Genomic DNA, 21703 nt, shown 5'->3' on the forward strand with positions numbered 1-21703 from the left:
ATTCAGATAATATTGGCCCTCCGGTTTGTTTAAACACTATAAAACAGTAATTAACATTTAGACTATAGACGTAGTGAAACAATTTTAATAATTATTACAATAACATTTTACAAGTTACTGTACCAAATAAAATAAACATAATATTCAATACTGTGTCTGGGTGTTAATTACCTATATATTTATATAAGTATGTATATTAGCCAACTGGTTTCCATAACACAAGCGAAAGCTTAGTATGGGATCAGATCGTGCCGTGTGTGAAAACTGTCCTGAAATATTTATTTATTTATTACTGCTTATATTCTTTACGGTTGCCTACCTACCGCAGCTTACCATCAGTTAACACCCCTGTATTTATTTTCGCAGAGAAAGTTCTGGATAAACTGCATGCAATACTTTTATACACTCATACTTGATTCGCTTAATCCGATATAATATTTATTACCAATGCGGTGTTCAGAGCAAGCGGAAAGCTCTACAGAATGAACGATAATTGTTTTTCCATTTAAATTAAAGTCGTTTTTCAAACTTTTTTAATTTAAAATCAGTTTCGAGTGCGTAAAATGCACAATATAAAATTTATGTACTTATTTTTGGATACTAGTTCCCAGGTAAAATGTGGACAAAAAGGTTGCATTGCAAAATTAATAGTCAGATTTCTCAAAATCTACTTAAAACAGAAGCAATTTAATTTTCTCCTTCAACTTTTATCTCCGTAAAGAAAAGTACATAATGCACTGCATATTTTTATGTAGACCTAAAACTAGCGCGTACACTTACGCACGATACGTACATTTAAGTTTAATTTATTTCAAATCACTTTCAAATGCAATAATATGAATTACTACCATTAAAATATCAGAAACAACATTTGAATGAACTTGTTTTTTGTCCTTATAATTTGAAACTTTAAAGAAACATGAATATTATTCCTTTTATTGTGATAAATATAAATTATTATGGATGTGGCCACATGTCGTTAAAAGCGTCATCAATTGTACAATGACGTTAATTTAAATCGAGAATGTGAATATTGAGATTACTTTTTGAGTACCTTCTGGGCGTTAATTGACCCTTAATATTAATTTAATAATATGATACGATAAAGGCCTGCAATGTGTCTTTTTGTTTATTTTACTTAAATTTCAACTTCTGCAGTAATTTCTCGTGTATTTAAGATTTTTAGAGCGCCGAAATATTTGAGGAATATATCAGCTCTACGGTGGTCTTCAATAAATATTATAAAAATCAATGTTGTTATGCTTAGTTACTTGTAAAAAATATTATATTGCAGATTTAACAATTACGTTAACATTTATAGAGGTTATAGTCGAAACAGTAATACCTAGAGCTACGTACTACGGTATTTACCCGAATTCTGTAAACAAAACTAGGTACTCATCTGATTCACTATTAGCGATCTCTATAACAGTTAACATAAATATGAATTTTATTGAATCTATGATATTATTAGCGTTCTAATGATATAAATTCATTGAATCTATGATATAATAATCACTTCATGACACCACTCATTATAGCTTGCATATTTGACGAATTATCGTAAACTAAGTGTATACCGTAGACCGCAAAATTTTCACTTCAACGCCACATTGACAAATTAATATGTTACATAACAATTTTATACATGAACCACGTTGCATTAATTATCTTTTGCAACTAGAATTTTGTACTCGTATCCTACCATGAATGTACAATGGAGAAAATTCAATTCCGTGCACAATTTTAGCGGGCGAATGTTGAATTCATGAAATAATGGGTTCAAATAGTTCATTCGAATTATAAAGTTACTCTCTTGTGACGTACACATTGAATAAGGTAAATAAGACAGGGTTTCGTTCCGTTTTATTCAGACTCAAAAGTGTACACATAAGTTCTTGTTCTGTAGAATTTGACATTGTTATGTATATTTTAAACTGAATTCCCTTTGCAATAATAATGATTTTACCCTAATGGTGATTTAACATGTATTCAATAATGTAACATCATCATTAATATTTAAGAAAGCAGTTCAAGTATCATCACATTTTAGTCTAATTTCAACTAACCAACAGATTAAAAAGGTAGAAAAATAAAAAGTGCCGATCGTTCAAATATTTAGCTCCCTGAGATAGGACCACAGCAACGCGTCATCCCTGTGAAAAAACAAAAGTACGAACGTATGCTTTTGATTTCATAGACAAGCACAATTCTATTCACCTATTATTTTCGCCTTTCACGAACGTTTGGTCCAACTTTCCTTTGAAAGTCTCTCATAATCTGCTGCGTCATCGTTGTTTCGAACATAGTATTTTTAAGCGATACGATACATTCCGTGTCATACAGTTTGACAATAAAACTACCGCTTTCCGTCCGTAGCACAAACTTCAATAACATGTGAAACATGTTTTCACATCGAAAGACTCCTTTCGACTTCACTGAATCGAATAACAAAACGTTTGCAAATGCTCTATTTTCAATTCACATATATATTTATCGGTCTGGAAATAATCGTTCGTCGTGTGTACAAATCGGCAAAGAACAGGCTGTTTATGTGGAGGCATTTAGTTACGGATATTCGCTACAAATTCGTATGTATTAATCGAGATTCAGACAGAACAAGTTTTACGTATTTTTAGTTCCAAGGGTACCAATCTCTATTCGATATTGCCTTTTATCCGTCCTTAAACTTTACCTTATAATCGGATAAGTAGATACGGTTATAATTGCAATAATATTATTAATTTATAGATTAGATACTAAAGTTATCTAAATAAACAACCAATACAATTTTTCTCTTAAATATTATTCTTTATTCTTATAACATATTTTTACTAGAAAAACTACCTACCATACTAATTCCCCCACAAAATATATAAGTAGGTACCTACAAGTATCCACTTAACAACTTATTTATAAATAATTTAATATTCATGTAAAATTAATTGAATGCAATCAAATTTAATTTCCATTACCCGGTTAATCTAGGCTTATCGTTTTGTATATGTTTAATTATATTAAATCTCTTGTGCCCGCACCTGAAAATACATGGTAAAGTTTCAATTACATACAGCAGTCGTATTAATTACATCTTAAATAAATTCAACGTGATTTTCGTGGAAAAGACGTCATTTACAATACCCATGACGATGCAGTACAAATCATTATTGGAACAGCGTTCAACGTTCGACATTCATTGGGCTAAAATAAACTGAAATCATTTATGGAGTTTCCTTCATGATATTAAAGATTATTTATTATACATAGTACGTACGACATTGCAATATGAAGTTATATAATAAGGAAAACCTTTTGACGTTAACGTTTTAATAAATAATTTCAACATTTTCTAAAAGAACTTACCATTTTTTTTTCTACGAACGAGATATCAAAAACACAAGTTTAAAACTATTTATGAAATCGTTCCTATGCTATATGAAACTGCAAACATTCATAACCCACCGGATTATTTATTAAGTACACCTATTAATAAAGGCAGGACGATTCAATTCTTTCGCGACCCATATCACAAAATGACAAGACCGATTATTCGTAACCTTCCAACTGCGAAGATATTGTCAAATAAACTGCCACATGCACAAAGGAGGAGTTCCAACAGGGGACGGAGCTAGCGGTCAGTCCATGTATTCAATATTATAACGTTGATAAATAGCTTTCGTTTTTTGGATTTTGTACGCAAAATGTCTAACATGTCACTGGGTTATTAACCTTAATTTTAAGCGGACATAGGCACGTTATGCGCAAAAAGTTGACGCTTAATTTAGTTCATTGCGAATCTATAATAATCTAATCTTTTCATAGCAAGAGCAAGATAAGATAACAAAGACAGTAGTAAGCCATAGGTAGATATTATAAGTATAATATTATGTAGATAGCGTATAACTCTACCAAATAGAAAAACAGGAGTTTTCATTCGTCACCATATTATCACATCTTAACAATTGTAACCAATAATATTTCTCTTCTATCTGTCATTCCATCTAAATCTACCACAAATGAAACAAATAACATTCTCAGTTCGTAAAACGCAAATGCTAGTCAATATTCACTTCTAAAATATTATAATATTATTAATACATCCCGTAACAAAACACGCTGTCTTCACATAGTTATTGTATTGCATGTAATAAAGAATTTTATCTCACTACAGTTTGTTCAACAGCACTTCGAGCTGAAAGTTTTTAAAAGTACGCTGAAAGGGTGTTGTTAAATGATAAGGAACTTTGCACCTCAGTAAATGAGCTAAGTTAATCTTTGTTCTAAGTGTCCAACTATCTTAATACAATGAAGAAGTTGGAACTATGGATATTCTGTGTATTCTTTTAAACTACGTAGCCTACTGCCTCTGTGAAATGTATTATCATGTAAGAGCACATTTATATTAAACTGATAGAAAATGTAAAGAGGATTTTGAAATATAGAATGAATTAATAATTAATATCTATACTTGGCTTTTTTAATGTATAGTGTGGTAAAATTATTTAATACAGGATTATTTAATATAAATTTTATTCACGTTAATGTTAGCATTGAGTAGCTTTAAATGAAATCAGAACTTTCTATTAGTCTTGTAACCTGATTTTTATTTAAATCATACTGAATTATTCTCAGTAAATCGTCTCAAAAGTTCTGTTCCTATCTTTCTTCCCGAAATTTTCTCTTTACCAATATATTATAGATTTGAGGAAACTTTTGGAAAGTATGCCCGACATATAATACTATATTAACATTGCTTTTTTTTATAATTCCTTAATAATATCACTGAACACTTTTCTACGAAATATTACCATGAAAACGTTAAAGTTATTACTTTGTAACAACTTCCCGTATGATAATAATTTCGTGAAATTAAGGGCTAGCGTGCAAGAGCAACTTTTGTCTCCGCAACTATTTTCATCTCTCCCATCAACTCTATGGGGACTTGCGTCGCTACGTGCGCGCACTTTCTTACTAGCCCATGGGTGGGAGAGACAAAATAGTTGCGGAGACAAAAGTTGCTCTTGCGCGCTAGCTCATAAGTCACGGAAAATTAACAACACAAAATGAACCGTCACATTTCCTTCCTTTTGGTAATTAACGAATTTCATTGCTCGACTGATTTATTGAGGAAAAATTAACTTCATAAAAAAAATACGAATGAACATTTTTGAAAGTAATTTTACAATTACAATTGTGATAAGGCAAAATGTACATGTAAAAGAGATTTTTTAAACTTCATAAATAGATAAAATATATTAAGCTTTTTGTCCCAATCTTTGAGGCGATGTTTTTCCAACACCAAATATTCTATGCAAAACGCATTAAAGTTGTAGCATTATGCAACTTGCGAGTGGGAACGTCAGCTGGTGAAAACTTTGCTTACATTATACTCATACGTCTATATATTTGGGTATAATTAAATTACTAGCTTTAAATACTTCAGCAATCCAATATGTATAAACTGTGATTGTCATAAAAAAATTTTGCTTATCTGACTTTTGAATTTTTTTAGTTCAAAAATATATCCAATAAAGAATTTAATATTTCAAATAGAGTAATACAAATTAAGCAACATCTGTAAAGAATGGTCGTTTAATTAAAGAATAAGTTACAAACTATGATATTTATAAGAGCTAGATACGTTACCCGCTCTCTATTTTGGCAAGAAAAAACTCAGCTAAGTGCCCGAGTTTCACTTAGTCACGCACCATTCAGCGTCGTGGCTGGACGTTCTTTTTATATTTTAATCGGCAGTTGTTATTACGAAGTACATGAGTGAGACGTGTATTATGTCTCGTGCGTGAGAGTGAAAGAGAGAACAACTGTATTGGTGATAATGCGTTAGTAAGTAGGTATGTATTAATACGCTGTTTTTAGTGCATTGATGTTCGCGTATGCCGCGTCTACTAGTATAATAGGTCATTGGTTACAAAGATACAACGATTCATAATATCTATTAGCATTTTCATAACCGATTGGTACTCTACAAAGTCCCACTTATGAAAAACATTATGACTCTTTGTCATACGAAAGATGTCCTCAGGAAGACGTTAGCTAATTTAGCTCAATGTCTAAATAATGTATAATCTAAATGCTTCGTTATTTCAACTTTCTAAACTTCACGTTGTTTGTGACCATCTTCAACATGCACACGAACAAACATACAATCAAAAGAATGATACGCATCTTTCTTCTGCTTTACGGTGGCGTTAAACCCATGAGGTAACTCACCTACACCTTTTCTACAAAACTAACTGGATACAGTATTAATATCTACATACGTCAGGTCTATCTGCGTTATTAAGATTGATGTAAAACCTCATACAAGCCACTCAAGTGTCGTAAATGCGGTTTGCATATATTGCTGTTCGCACTGTAACCGTCACATCGCCAGCATAGTTTTAATTTACTTCAGTAAGGATTAACTTCAGAGCTAAAGCATAAGCCTAAGCCTATGTTTAACCGGAGTTGTGTACGAATTTTTCCAATCTCATTTGCTGGAATTTTTCTAACTTTATCATCGTGGACGGAATTTTTAAGCATGTTGTGAAGAACAGTTTAGGGGTATATACTTTTGTAGATATTGCTATGCAAAAGATGATTAGTATAGGTTATCTTACGCCTATAGTAGTTTATGCTGATTAAGGTTTTTTTTTTTAAATTCCAAAGTTTAGTTTAGGTGATATCACACATATCTTTAAATGTTTTTAAGAAAAAAAGAAGCGACTTTGTAGTCGCTATTACATTCATCTTACGTAGGTTATATTTATAAAAATATAATTCGACTAATTCCACCACCAAAATAAAGAAAATAATCCAAGAAATTTCGATGCTCTTTCCCCTCGAATTATACGCAAAATACTGGCTGTGAATAAACTTGTGAAGGAATAAATAACATCATCTTTCATCGCATACATCCAATCGGTAATTCTATAAAGGAAGAAGAAAATAGGGCTCAAGTAAATAATGCCAGGAATAAAATGCGTCACTCGCATACAAATGAGCCTACTGGGATGGGGTAGAGATACGTTAGATAAAACATAATATATGGAATAATGGCTATATGATTATGCTTGGGGCGCAAATGGTGGCACATAAGTGACATGACCGTGATTTTAATGCCGTTTATTCGAAGCCTGGGTCGTAAGGGTTTTTTGAAAACATTCGATGTGGTATGTACTTGTAAACACTTGTATAGTAGAAGTTTTAAAATTTTTGTATCGGAATTTCTATTACAATTGTAGCAAGGGTTAGTTTGGTTGATTTGTTTGAAGTTCGCAATTATATTCAAATTTTCATATTATCATAATTATTGTAACATTAAAATATACCTTACTGTTCTTAAAATTTTGCTTGAATATTTAATTAGCTCAATTATATTTAGAATATTATACATAAACAATATTTTGAGTAGTGAGGGTATAATTAAACTTAATTTAAACGAAAAATAAATTTTCATAATAATACAATCACGTCGTACACAATAAAACAACAACACATTTATTCTATAAAATGTAAGTGCAAACAAAAGCCCAAGTTAAAAAGTTAAACTTTAAAAGAGCAAGTCAACAAAATGCTAACCGCGCCGCAAAAAGTGGCAGGAATTTATTCATGTCTCGTCCCTCTGTCCTCTTTGTGTTGCTAATTCTGTCCCGTTCTTTCCTTCCCTGTCATTACCCCTGGCCTGTAACACATTCCGGATCACCGCACATGCACATTTAATGGCCGTGTGTGCTTTTGAAAGAATAACTTTGGAAGAATAGTGGTTGGTGATCTCGATTGTGGTCGGTTTGGTCAAAGTCGAACATCTGTTCATTCTTTGGTCAAAGGCTTTTCGTTAGATAACATAAGGAATGAGGTAGCGTTGAGTTGCATTAGAAAACTCTAGTTTGACGATTGCAACTCTATATCTCTATTTCCTTATCTTATCTATATTCAGAAGTCAGTAGGTTGTAATTATTTCATAACTATGCTAACTATGTATATTTTAAACTAGGCATATTATTTTTATTTATAAAAATTATTTACCTATATCTTATTTCTATAAAACAGCGCTCTTTTCAAAAATAATATTTAATTCTACATTATCAATTCTTTATCGTTATATAGTGTTTCAATAGTCTCAGAACATTTTTTTAACATAAAACTCGATGATAAATAATCTATTTCCAAACTCATACATCGAAAGCAGTAAATGATGGGGACACTCCATCATACGGCGATGTCCGGTGCTTTCTATAAGGAATATATTCTAGACGCTTCTTTAGTGATTCATGCTTGTCATTAGTTTTGTAATAACATTGTTCACCTGTGTTATAAACATTGTCTAGCGAGCCATTTTTTTAATATATTATGAATATTCATATACTTATAGTTTGAGGATTTAAGAAATATAAAATTAAAAAATATCATTATTAATGGGCACAGTGAGCCACAAGTTTGGTGATTAATTATTTTTCCAAAGAAATAGTATACATAAAGGTAAATAAATCATTATTTAGAGCTTCTTTAAGACACATTTTACAAAATTAACTTGTTACTAAATCACGATGTAATAAAATAAAATTATAAAGAATTTATCGAGCGTTTCGTATTGAGCAATAACTAGCTTTTCACCCGCAGCTTCGCCCGCGTAGTCAAAAGAAAACTCGCATAGTTCCCGTGGGATTTTCGTATACAAATAAGTTACATTAATTATATGTGTGCCAAATTAAATGATAATCGGTTCAACATTTTTGCGTGAAGGAGTAACAAAGAAACAAACTTTCGCATTTATAATATTGGTAGGACTAGTAGGATAAGACTTGATAAAAAGCTCAATATTATGAGTATAACTATTCTTCATGAGACCTATTTGTTGCATATTGTTATCAGCTAATGCTTGTCGCCAGTAATTTGGAATTAATACAGCGTTAATTATGTTACATCGTGATTAGAGATATGAAGTATCTGCTAATATTCGAGTTGTAGCCATCAAATTAAACTCGAATATTACTCAAATGTAACAAGCTAAGCCTAACTAGCTCATTTTGATGATTACAATATCAAATAATTCAAATTTCAGTCAAACGTGATGTAATTTATTGGCGGCTACTCCACCTATGTTGACCTGAAAAAAAAATACAACAGAATTATTAGAGCTCTAACGGATTCTTAAACTCGTTTTATAAATCAAATCTCACTTTCTGACAAAAGATAAAATAGGTATTATAATGCATAATCTACTTATAAAGTATTTTATAATAGAATTTATTCATGGTAAAAATATATCCAAAAATGTAATGAGAAAATAATATCAAAGCAACTTAATAATTGTAAAGGGATTGCTGTGAGCTCGAGTCTGTACACCTGTGTTTAACAAAAAATATGAAAATAAATTCTTGCGCTAGAATGTGTAACATGGGTAACGTCCAGCAATGTTTTGATATTATTCGAAGAAATCATAGAAATCTTTACTGTAAGGACTAAGTTTAATTGCAATATGGTAGTTATCGTATTATTTTAATAATAGCCTCTATAATACAAAAATTGATACAGGCCTTAAAATACCTGCGTGTAAATTGACTTTTCACGTACCGTATAATATAATATAGTAAAAGCACTGATTTTAAAATATGCGTTCATGAATTAACAGAATGACAAAATTATATTATAGTACACGAAGATTATACGTAGAGATCTTGGTTCTATTGCATAGTTCCATTTGAACCTACAATTTCCTTCAATTTTGAAGACACATCCGTCGCTACATGATGCGGTTGCATGCGGTGAAGATCTCATACAGATTTGGTTGCCTAGTTTAATTAAAAATATATTATTATTGTAAGTATAGATAAAATATTAATTATAAAAACAAACAAAGACATAAAAAGGGCGTGAAGTAGCAAGCTTGAGCTGTCGACGAAAGACAATTATAAACAAAGAACTGAAAACTTAATATAGAATTCGTTCCACATTTTATTCATGTTTATTTGGCTTCGGCAAGAGTAAATGTCGGTGTCACCGAGTTTGTTTGTCGAAGTCGCGCTTTTGTTGATCCAGATTAAAAATACAGAAAGATCCTCAAGGATATATTTGATCCGAAAGTTTCGCGGAATCATGTCAGTACAATAAAACGTAATCCTGAATAGAGGAAGGTTTTTACGACACATTCGATCCACTAAAGTGTCACTATTCTCACTAGCTCAAGTTTCATAAAGGTGCAGATAATCCAATCCCCTCGAGTGTTATACGTTTTATGTTCAGCTTTATATAGATATGTGGAGTTCATGATTTCTCTGGAAAATTCTGTTTATTGATTTGTTATGTTACTTAGCAATAAATGGTACCGTGTTTGAGTAAATATTGATGGATAAATAACAGTTTGGTTAGATATTATCTGATACTAATACATATGAAGATTTTAATGTAGGTAAAGTGGTAGCGTAAACTTAAAATTGAACTTTTTAAATCTAAAGACCAAACGCTAACATAATTTAATAAAATATATTTTTAACAATTATCCCATAATTAAGTAGCGAAAAAACTAATAATGCATAACAAGGATTAGTTTAATAGTTTTTGTTTAAAAGTTTATTTTCATAAAATGTAAAATTGATTTTCGTTAAGCTCTTCGATAGAATTTTAGAACAGCGTTTAAGCTACTATTTGAGAGAATCAATTGGTACACTATAATATAATATATATATATATATATATATATATAGTATAAAATTATGCTTTGAAATTATAGTGCCAGGAATTCACACAGCATGAGTATATTTATATGCTATTCAACAATTCCAATTGATAATAAAATATTACCAGATAAAATAACTGTCTTATGAGCATCTATCCCAAATTCAAAGTTTCCTTTATAAAAAAGAACCTAATAAATTAAGTGATAAGAAATACTAAGGTAAATGCTAAAAATAGATACTAACCTATGTAATGACGAATCGAAAGTGCTACTAAATAGTAGTCTAATTGAATAAATGAATGTTTGAGTTTGAGTTTTAAGTGATAAGTATTTATTACACACTATTTACGTAACTATATTAATTTATTTTGTCATTGTTACAGATTCAAGGCAAGCCAATATTTCAGCAAAGAATACTGCCTAGTCCAGCGGTTTCACTGCCCATACATGTTGGTCCCACTTCCCCGCCTGGGGACGAAAATACGAACATCATATTCAGCCCCTGGAAAGCGTTTGGACCATTTGTGGATACTATCCAGGTATTTAAATTATAATTTTATAAGTGTTTCAATTATAGGTAATTTTTTTATTGAGGCGCTAAAATTTGAAAAGCTTATGTGAAAACTACTTTTAGCAACTTAAGATTGGTTTAAAAATATCTAAACGCATTTTGTAACTAAAATCAAAAATTACTTCATATAAACGAATTTTATAAAGTAAATTTTGGATTTAGTTGTTATTATTTTATAACAGTTGAATTTAAGACTTGATGCAGTACATTTTGCCCACCGAATGCTAACTTATAATTTAGTAAGTTAGTAGTCCGAACTGCACTTCGGATTAAAATTAATTGAGCAATAAAAAATAGCGCTTACTTACTTAGCTATCCATAAAATATAACAAACCGATTAGAATGATAGACAGAAACAATCAAAATTATCCTTGTACCACATAAATATCCTATAACAAATTTACGTCAAACAATATACCGCGAGTTGAGATTTTCTCAACAATTTCTCTAATTGGTTTTAGACATTGACAAATGGTACCGCTAGTCTATCGTTCACAATCATTATGCTGTAACATAGATATTAGGTATACAATATCTTATGTCTGAGTTTATGGACAGGCTTTGTTTAATTAGATATTTATAGTAGATAGTGATTTGTAGATGTTAAGCTACGAATTTGTGGTGAGAATAGATTTTAATTACTCTAGTTACTAAACCTGCGGAGGTAGAGAATTTGATTTATTTTATGGCATTATGTATATTATGTAGCTAAATACTTTATCAAACAATCCATCAAAGATTTATTAATGTCATAAATGCTTTTTTTAATCTAGTGAATGTCACGCTGTTAAATTCTTATTGTTTCTAAAGTTTTCTTTTTTTTTTTCAATAACAAGCCTTGATTTCAGATTGATATATTTAGGTAAACAAATTCAATTAGCCAAATCATCTTGAAGCAAGATTCAATAGAGAAAATATGTATCTACTATAGCTATTAAAATAAGGACGTTTCTAATCCACATTTTCTACAGGATGGTGAATTGCTCCAAAGCCAAGATACAGTTATGTTCCCGACCTCCAGACATCCAGACTTCGACGAGGACGTGACCGACGTGATACCCACCAGCACGAGAGGATCGTCCAATAAGGTATTATTGAGGAAATAGGGAATTATAGGTGTCCACTAAAGTATTATTTATACTGATAATGATCTGATTATTATTGACATAAATTCTAAGTAGATTTCGCTTCAGTTTAGCTTGTACAATATACCAGTAGGTACCTAGTGATGTCTCTTTGAAAATGTGATTTTTTTATAAAATAAATAGTTGTTTTTCTCTATTTATATTTAGGCATCCGTAAAGAAGGATAATCTGTGTTTTTATTGGAATAAAATGTGTAATTATTTAAGAGCCAGGCTAAATTAGCGAGAAAGCGTATTGGCAAAAAATAGTTGAAGATAACATTTACAAGTAAAACGATAAATTCTTATGTTCAATTCACATTGGGAATATCGATTAGACCCCAATGTCGCTTTTTGTTGAACGTTGCAAGGCCGCTTAGTCCCGTAGGAAACATACTGTCATTAGCCTAAACGATCAGTATGCCTCTTTTTACGATAAAATCATTGCTTGATTTTTAAGTATTAATATCTTAAGCGGATTGGTAAAGACAGACGGGAGAAGATGACACTATTAATTGCTATTTTCCTGTAGGATATTTTATATCCCTTTCTGAAGTTGAAAATAACGAATAGCAATTTACACAATTGACATTTTCACGATTGACCCTGGGGTATTCCTGTCCCTAAATCAAAAATAATTTCCATTATGCTTTAAAATGCACAATTTTGATCAGCCAATAAATACGAACCCTAAAATTGCGTTTCAACGAAGCTATATCTGTTGGAGACACGATTTTCAACTGTTTTAGATTCTTTTTCTACTTTCATACATACGTGCTCGTATATTCGTCTCCAGGGTACACTACTCGTGTAAATATTATGCTAAGAAGTGAAAGTCTAACGTATACCGTCACTAGAATTCCGTACTCTTTCATAGGACTTCTCAATGATATTATTAGAATAAAGATAGGTAAAAAGGACTCCAGTTGGCTTTGGCACATTGAAATGTGACCAATTAGCCATGAATAACTACAGTGTTTTTTTCTTGTCTTTTGACGTTTAATTGTGTGTGCGTTAGTGTGCCGTTTTTGAAGATCATGTGCCTGGTAACATTTTTACTAACAATAATATCATTGGGACTAGCTATTTAAGTTTGTAGTGCACGAGGAGGAAGACTACACATTAAGATGCTATGATATCTTATCATGAAATCCATTACAAATGAGAGACGTTATCCGTGATTGATTGCACCCAACGTAATATAATGAGATATCCTTCTCTACTCCCCTAAATATTTGTACTTTTAAACTTGTGAAATTTTATATGGAAACGCATAATTTTATCTGAGGACGCCAATATCCTTCGCGAATTTTCAAAACATGTATTTTAATATCTTTTCAAAATAAGTGTTCCAAAATTTCTTATTCATGTTATAAAAGTATTTGGATGCACCTCTATAAAATCTGATAATGATAAGTGTAAAGAATACTCAGGAAAGGGTTGATGACATTATTATGTGGATCGCGACCCTGCATAATGAAGGATGCTGTATCCGTAATGTCTTCGATAGAAAATTATTCAGAGCAAACGATCCAATAACTATTTAAAATTATTTTAGAGACACCCCTCGTTGTCTGAATAGTTATAGTAAGTACAATGGTTTTCATTCTGTAGAGTACAACCTTATGATAATGGTACTTGGAAAGTTCTGTGAATGCAATTTCATAAAACCAAACATTTTGCACGGTAAATAGTAATTTGCAGTACATCGAAAATATAATGTTTATACATTATGTAGTAATATTTTTATTTTGAAGTTAAAGAAAACATTAAGTATTTTTGAAGGTTTTTTTCTTCTGTAAATTCTTAATGCCAGAATGAACGGAATATAATATTTATAGTTTAAGGTGCTATGGGAATTCTTACATCTATTTATATAACGTAATATACGCTTGGAGGGAAAAGGAGAGCTTAATTTAGAAATACGATAATATAAATGTAACTGGTTCTAAATAAACCCAGACATGTATTAAGTCTTTAGCTACCACGAGACAGTCTTATTGAAGTTAATATTAAGGACTTCTAAGATATATTCTGGGCTCACGTAAATATGACTCCTTTGAGAAACTAATAATAATGAATTGTCAATACCCAAACTCGAAACTTATGCAAATTGAATACTAAAGTTATTGAAACTACGCAGCGCTAACTTCAAAATAACAACAATGATAGTTATATTAAACAATACTATTTTCGTTACTTGCAGTATTCACATTAGAGAAGAATATTAATATTTGAAATAAAACTTCAATAATTCAAATTATCTATACTTATAACTAAAATAAAACAAACTCGGTTGATAAATGAAGTTATAGTATTGTCACCAATCCTTGTTCATACGAAGTTTGAATTAAATCTGTCCTTTAAAAGTCGCTCTAAATCGAGCCTAAAAAAAGTCGATTACTAACAAACAAATGAAGCTAATAAAAGCATGTTAAATTTCCACGTTTCCATCCTTCATTTTTAAGTTAGTTTTGGCCCTTTTATTGCCATACAATTTATCTACAAGTTTTGGTCCTTCGAGTACAACTTTTCCTTATTCCAGGTGGCATCAATCAGCCAGCTATCGTTCCTCGTCAGGCCGGAGAGCTTCGAGCGTGGCCAGCTGCGTCTGACTTGCATCTCGAGTGTCCATACTGTGTACAACGAGAGAGCCGAGCTGGTAATCAATGAGGAGCGGCCGCAGATTGCCTCCGTGCTTGGCACGAGAGACCGGTCTTCAGGTATGTGTGCGCCATTTTGATTGTAATAAATTAAATTTAAATACAAATTGTTATAGGTGGAGCTGAAACAAATAGAAGAAGGAAAGTTATGCGCTATTTTAGTTGTAATGGACATCAAACTTCGTTTCGACTTTAATTGGTGGAAATATAAAAAAAAGAAGTAAGGTTACTGTTAGGTACAATACAATTATCATAATGATCATAATGATAAGTCTACTATAATTATTATAGTTACCTTCGTAATGCTATTTAAGTTATAAAACAATAATATTATATTATCGTATCTCGATTATCTTGCCTTAATGTACTCATATTTCTTATCATCTAACTCTAACGTATTACATATTTATAATCAGTATGATATCATGTGTCAGTACAAATTTTAATACAATGATCAAGATTTGCTTAATATAAATACACCTTCAGAATATGCCACGGCAACGCGCACAAAATACATTTTTTTCATAGTTTATCTAACTTACAAAAACACTTTTATTCGTGACCTTATTAGTTGGTTATTTGAAATTATAGATATTATGGTCATTACATACTTTGGATACGTTATAATAATTAATTGCATTAATATTAGATTTCTCAAATAAATTATTATACCAAATAAAGTAATTAGAACTTCACTAAAACCCAGTATATTTGTAACTACATTAAGCAAATATTAAAGATATTTGTTTTGGTTGAAACGATTTAGAATCTGCATATTTCAGGAATAAATATTCGCAATCGCAATTGGTATTCAAACATCGAAATGTATTCTAGTGAAAATAGTAAATGTAAGTAAAGTGCATTGCGTTCCTATTTATACGGTTTAATCAAAAACATTAACTGTGTATTGTATTCATTTATAAATATTTTAAATAAAGATTAATTGTAGCGTGTATTTTAAGCAATGTTAGATACTTATATCAACTTCTTTTTTGTCATCACAAATACTCCATTATAATTACTTTAATTATCTCCTAACGACACAAAACAAAGACAATAAAATATGTTCTTGTGGTTATTTTAAATGACTCTGTATCTATCTATGTTTTATCTGTGATTTCCCCTTTTAATGGCATCATGCTTCACAGACGACACACTTCAATGTGTATTATTGAACACACATTGAAGTGTGTAGTCACTTCAATGTGTGTTCTTATAACTTAACCATATAAGTATTGTTTATATAGTTTTCATAATGTCCTTGTGAGGCTATGTGCCATTGAATAAACTTTTTCTTTCTTTCTTTAATAAATGGCTCTATTATTTATGTAAACTTTTTATAATTTAATATTCTAAAAACGGTTTCATCAAGTACATACAAAGTATAACTTATAAATAAAAAACATATACTAAAACCAATTTGTCGCGCCAAATAAAGTTTTTAATTTAAACTTCGCTTAAAAATTCGCGATATAGCCGTTACCTATGTAACATGCATCAAAAATATTGCGTTATTTTCGTACCTGTACACTAGAATATTATTTTTAACCTATGCATTTTTAAGGCCTGGCCCAATTCCAATACTTTCCCTTTGATTTTATAACGTCCTATTACCTTTGCCACAAACATATGTGACCGAATTGAAAATGCGGTCTGACTACTAAATTATCTTCATCAGCTGTTTTAACCTCCTGAGACCCAGGATTTTTTTTCTTTCTTTTTTAATAAAAATTAGCTGTATCTGTTCTAATGCAATTATAGATATTCAAAAAAATGGAAAAAAAATCTTTCGTGGAAAACTTGGATTTTCTTTATGTCATATATATATTACAGGTCCCAGTTCCAAGTGTAATAAGTTTATGAAAATGAAGAAAATCTACATGTTTTTTTAGTTATTATATATTTTTAAACTTGAATCTGAATATTTATTATTCTATCCATTGTTCTGTGTCTATTTTTTGTAACTTGGTTCAAAGATAGGTAGTTTTAAGGGTGAGAAACGACCAGTTCCAGTATTTTGCACCGGCGTGGCGGTGTATTTATATTGTCACGTCCACCCCTAGGTCTTAATTCGATTATCCTCTCGGTCAGCCTCCTCTTATGCTTGGTCCAAGTCATGTGCGTCCCCGAGATGGTCTGCCAACAACTGGAGATGACATACATAGTGACGATTCTGTTCTGAAATGACTCACACTCATTGGACGAATGGAAGAAGAATCATTTTCTGGTATTTGGGCGGCTTCATCGGTATCATTTGGGGGATTATCTTCATCACAAACATTTATTTATTCAATTAGACTTCTTCTAAAAGCAATTTTGAATCGTCACAACAGTATTAACATTTACCACCGATTCGGAAAGCAGTATCTATGGAGAAGAACCGGCAAACAACTCCATAGGTCCATCATATAGGTCAATATTTGACTCATCCAGGTGTTGGTAGATCTCAGTATCTTATAATCCTTGAAAATTATAATAAAATCTGTAACATAAACTAAAGAATGTCATATAGGTAATACATGGGGCCCTAATAACCAATACCAATTTGGCAAGAATTGAGACCAAATGTCTTACCAGTATGACATAAAAGAAAACATTCATATTTTTCACAAGTTTTAGATTTATCTTACAAAATAACTATTGCGGTTGCAGAAATAATATCTATTATAATTAGATATACAAAGATATACTGCAATATACGAATGGTTCCACTAGAAATGTAAGATTACTGACCACGTGTTTGCCGTCGCACATCCACCGTCAACTTCGAAATGAGAATACTTCAAATCACTGTCACTTATAAAACCAAAAACCGTTTAGTATAGCGGATGACATACCACAACATCGATTTGAGGTATTATTCCCGCATATACGCAAAAGATGGCGTTGAAATATTTTTTTATTGTTTATGTAATATATATATGACCGCAGGCCCCAGGAGGTTAAGGGTATGCTTTAGATATTAGTTTAATAATGATACGATATAATATGATAGCAAAAATAAGCGTAAGTACGACCCAGGCTTTCTAATTATGATGTAAAATTAATTAGAGACAATCAGCCAACAAAGTTATATAGATGGAATAAGAAATAATTAGAAATACGTACTTATAATATAAGAATGGCAACTTAAAATCAATATTACCAAGTTTTTTTTATACTGCTATAAAAACACAAAACAAAAATATGAACTTTCTTACAATCCAGATAAAATCTTCCAATTTCTGTACTTTTCACCACCAGTAGATCCTACAAAACAGTAATTACGAATACCTTTCGAATGAAAGCGGCGCATTGAAAGTAAGGGAATTGCCTCGTAAGAAATTTTTATATTTCGATGTAAACATCAGTTCTGGAGCACAGAAAGCAAACCAATCCCACTCTACAATTTCAATATTTGCGCCGACTGACTTGCAGCGCAATTTACCTTGAGAACTTTTGGGTGAAATGCAACTACTTGGCAACTGAATAAATATATTTAAGAAAAATCTCACAGTAACCGCTCAGCCGTGGATTTGTACGAAATGAAGGGAATTAAATGCTTTGCTGTATTTAATCGTTTCAAAGCGGTATAAAATTGTGTACAACATTGAAAACGTCCAGTAATTATGGATTATTTGTGCTCAGCTATCTAAAGCTTTTTCAGGTTTTGGTTTGTTTGACGGGTTTTATAAATGACTACTAAGTTTGCGATTTCCATAAGTCTTTAAATGAGGTTTGCGTTTCAATGATAATAATTAGTATGATGCAAGTAGAAATATAATATTTTGAGGATGATTAATTTTTGTATGAGAAATTAAATGCTGCATGAAATATTAACAGTATAGCCTACTAAAATATCTATTATTTATTGATGTAAATAGATGTATATTATTGAGACGATAAGGATCTTCTTTTCCATTTTTACCCATCATATTTTTCAAAACATTTTTAATATTAAAATCAGATTAAGAAAATGTTCCAAATACTCACAATATAATACGCAAAACATTTAATTAGAAGTCAGAACGGGAACGCGGTCTAACAAGCCTTTACAATACATTTTGTTCGCGCGAGCGTGCATTGCCCATATCATTACTTGCAACGACAACTGCTTTCAGCACTACAATAAAAATTCTACTGGGAAATTTTGAATTTATACCCGCTTTGGATATTTGGAGCATTTTATAATGTGTGCGGAATTTCAGGTGGATAATTTTGTTTATGCTATGACCAGAATGTGATTCTAGTTAGCTTTAGGGCTTTTCATATATTTTGACCGTTGCGTTTACTTTGAGGGCTTTATTTGGATATTAAAACTTCACAACCTTTTAAGTACTGTAGGTACGAAGGAATTGTAAAATTGTAATACATTCGCATAAATTTAACAAAAAATTGTGTCCTAATATATCAAACGAAAGAAATCTTACTTGTAAAGCTTTGTTTATTATTATTGAAATAAATTTAAGGCGAAAAACGCTTGATAGATATTTACCAAATGTGTTTTCATTTCTTTAAATGGAGACATACGGCTGTCTAGTGCTTTCTGTTTAGGATAAATAATCATTAAATTATAAGCGTGGGTAGACTAATGTCCTAGAAAACTGACGTGAAAAATTTAGTTTTTAGAAACGAATTTCTTTTTTTCTAATATACATATTATATCAGAAAAAAAAAACTTTTTTTTAAGAATAAATGTGATTAAATGATAACATTTAATCATCTGTTTATTTTTCTGCTACTAATAATAACTAATATAATAGAAGACGAACAAAAGGAAACATAACAGTAGCGATCTTTCAAAAGTCTTCAGCGTATCAAAATTCGTATTTATCTTTTACTGTTACATATATAATGAATCCACAAGCTTTATTCCAGCCATTCTCGTATAACCAATAACTTAGTAAGTCGCAAAATCAAGCGAATGCTCATATACGGGACATGCATGTATTTGCCGGCTCACAGTAAACAAACACGTATTGAAACGTGTCTGTTGGTTCTAAATATTCCGGTCGAGTGGGCAAAGGTAATGTTCAGTGTAGACGTTTGTTTGAGCAGCATTGCTTCGTGTAAATACGTGGGGAATGTCTGAATCTGTCCGCTTTGACGCCTCATGTCGGACACTCGTGTTAGACACTCATTGGCAGCGGCTTTGAAACACAAAGCTTCTTAGGGCATGCATTGTTTAAACGCAAACAGTTATAGTGATGGGTTCGCTTCAGTCAGAATGATTCTTGTATGATACTCGAGCTGTGTTTTGTGTCCTGATAACTGTCTTCCTTCAAAAGGATAATTGTAGTCAAAGTGAATGCTGTTTCTAAAGTTAACTTTCTTGGTTTTCTAAAAGTTGTAAAAGGAAACCTTCATTCGTTTTATTGTACATAATAACCCAATAATTTATTATACATCTTAACATAGCATACAGTATTTATATTAAAATAATTTATGTCGATACACAAGAACTTGTAAACAGTATCGAGTTAAATCAGAGTTTGTAAATTAGCAACTAAAGGGACACATAAAATATAACTATATCCAGTATCGCGTCAGTCCAACTATCGCGACTGTTACTTATAAACAATTTAATTAGTACTCAACTCCGACACCCAGCCAACTTGGAATGAAGCTTTGTTTAATGCGCTTTAGAAATATTATATCTCATGCGGGCGTCGCATTGTTTGTTGCACGTAACATTCTCGAAGTTGGGAGTTTGTCTTCTAGGGGATTTACCTGCATTCAGGTATTATTCTTCGCTAGCGAACCCGGCCGCTTCGCTTCGCTTTTGTAACGTGTGCACGCGGAGACAAACGTTTACTGCAAATCTAAAAGTGAGTTTGTTATGTTGCGTAATAATAAAAGATGACATTAAGTCGATATAATATTTAATCAAAATAGAACATTTTGTCAAAAATATAATATAAGACGTAAACATACTAAAATCACACGAAGAAAGTTATTTTGAAAACCTTGGCCAAAAATAATGATGTCTAATAATAATGCATTGGCAACAATTCAGGACGTTCATTGTCTATACAAGTACATGTACAATTGGTCCCTAGGAAAAACAGGACACAATTTAAAAGCTGAATAACATATTGTTTGCGTTGTACAAAGATTAATAAGATATAATTACTCGCGTAGCTGAAGCGTAGTACTAAAGGTGAACGCACACTTTTCCGTACCGAACGTTGACTTTGAATCGTTGATACATGAAGTTGATTCATGTATCAACGATTCAAAGTCAAAGCCTCGCACGCATCGCGGTGATAACAATCGACACAGCCAAAGTAATCGTTTTTAGCTGAAAAAATCTGATTGCTTTGACGTTTGCAGCTAAATGTCACGTCCTTATAACAAACAAACATACAAGAGCTCCTGCGGGGTCGACGATATCGCATATCGAATCCGATGATGTCATCAAAATTTGTCTAAAATTCAGGTACAAGTGTGCTAAGTTTAACAAGACTTCGTGTAAAAAATTTTAATTTGTATCATTCGTTTCGTTCGACGTGTTCGGATAAGTGTGCGCTCACCTTTATACGGGAGGGGCGAAGGCGGGAAAGCGGAAAGTGTGTCAATTGCCTACAGCGTGTAGTGTGCGTTAAGCGTCATAGAAATTAATATAAAAATCCCGTTTCTACCCTTGCTAATTACGAAGGTATGAATTGTTTAGGGTACTAATGAATTGG

The 21703-nt window shown here is 31.5% G+C and overlaps 2 protein-coding genes across 2 annotated transcripts in view; one reads left to right on the top strand and one right to left on the bottom strand.

The window, feature by feature from the left end:
• LOC123692240 (NAD(P)H-hydrate epimerase) overlaps positions 1 to 21703 on the bottom strand; it is a 494715-nt gene that overhangs the window by 208267 nt on the left and 264745 nt on the right. The gene's annotated exons all lie outside the window — the stretch shown is intronic.
• The window catches only part of LOC123692236, a 218378-nt gene that overhangs the window by 166160 nt on the left and 30515 nt on the right, over positions 1 to 21703 (top strand). The window contains exons 6-8 of the mRNA XM_045636958.1: positions 11062 to 11217; positions 12221 to 12337; positions 14918 to 15095. Coding sequence (XP_045492914.1) covers positions 11062 to 11217; positions 12221 to 12337; positions 14918 to 15095 — 451 coding nt within the window. The remainder of the gene's footprint in view (positions 1 to 11061; positions 11218 to 12220; positions 12338 to 14917; positions 15096 to 21703) is intronic.

The sequence above is a fragment of the Colias croceus genome, chromosome 6 (assembly GCF_905220415.1).
Source record: "Colias croceus chromosome 6, ilColCroc2.1".
NCBI classification, from domain to species: Eukaryota; Metazoa; Arthropoda; class Insecta; order Lepidoptera; family Pieridae; genus Colias; species Colias croceus.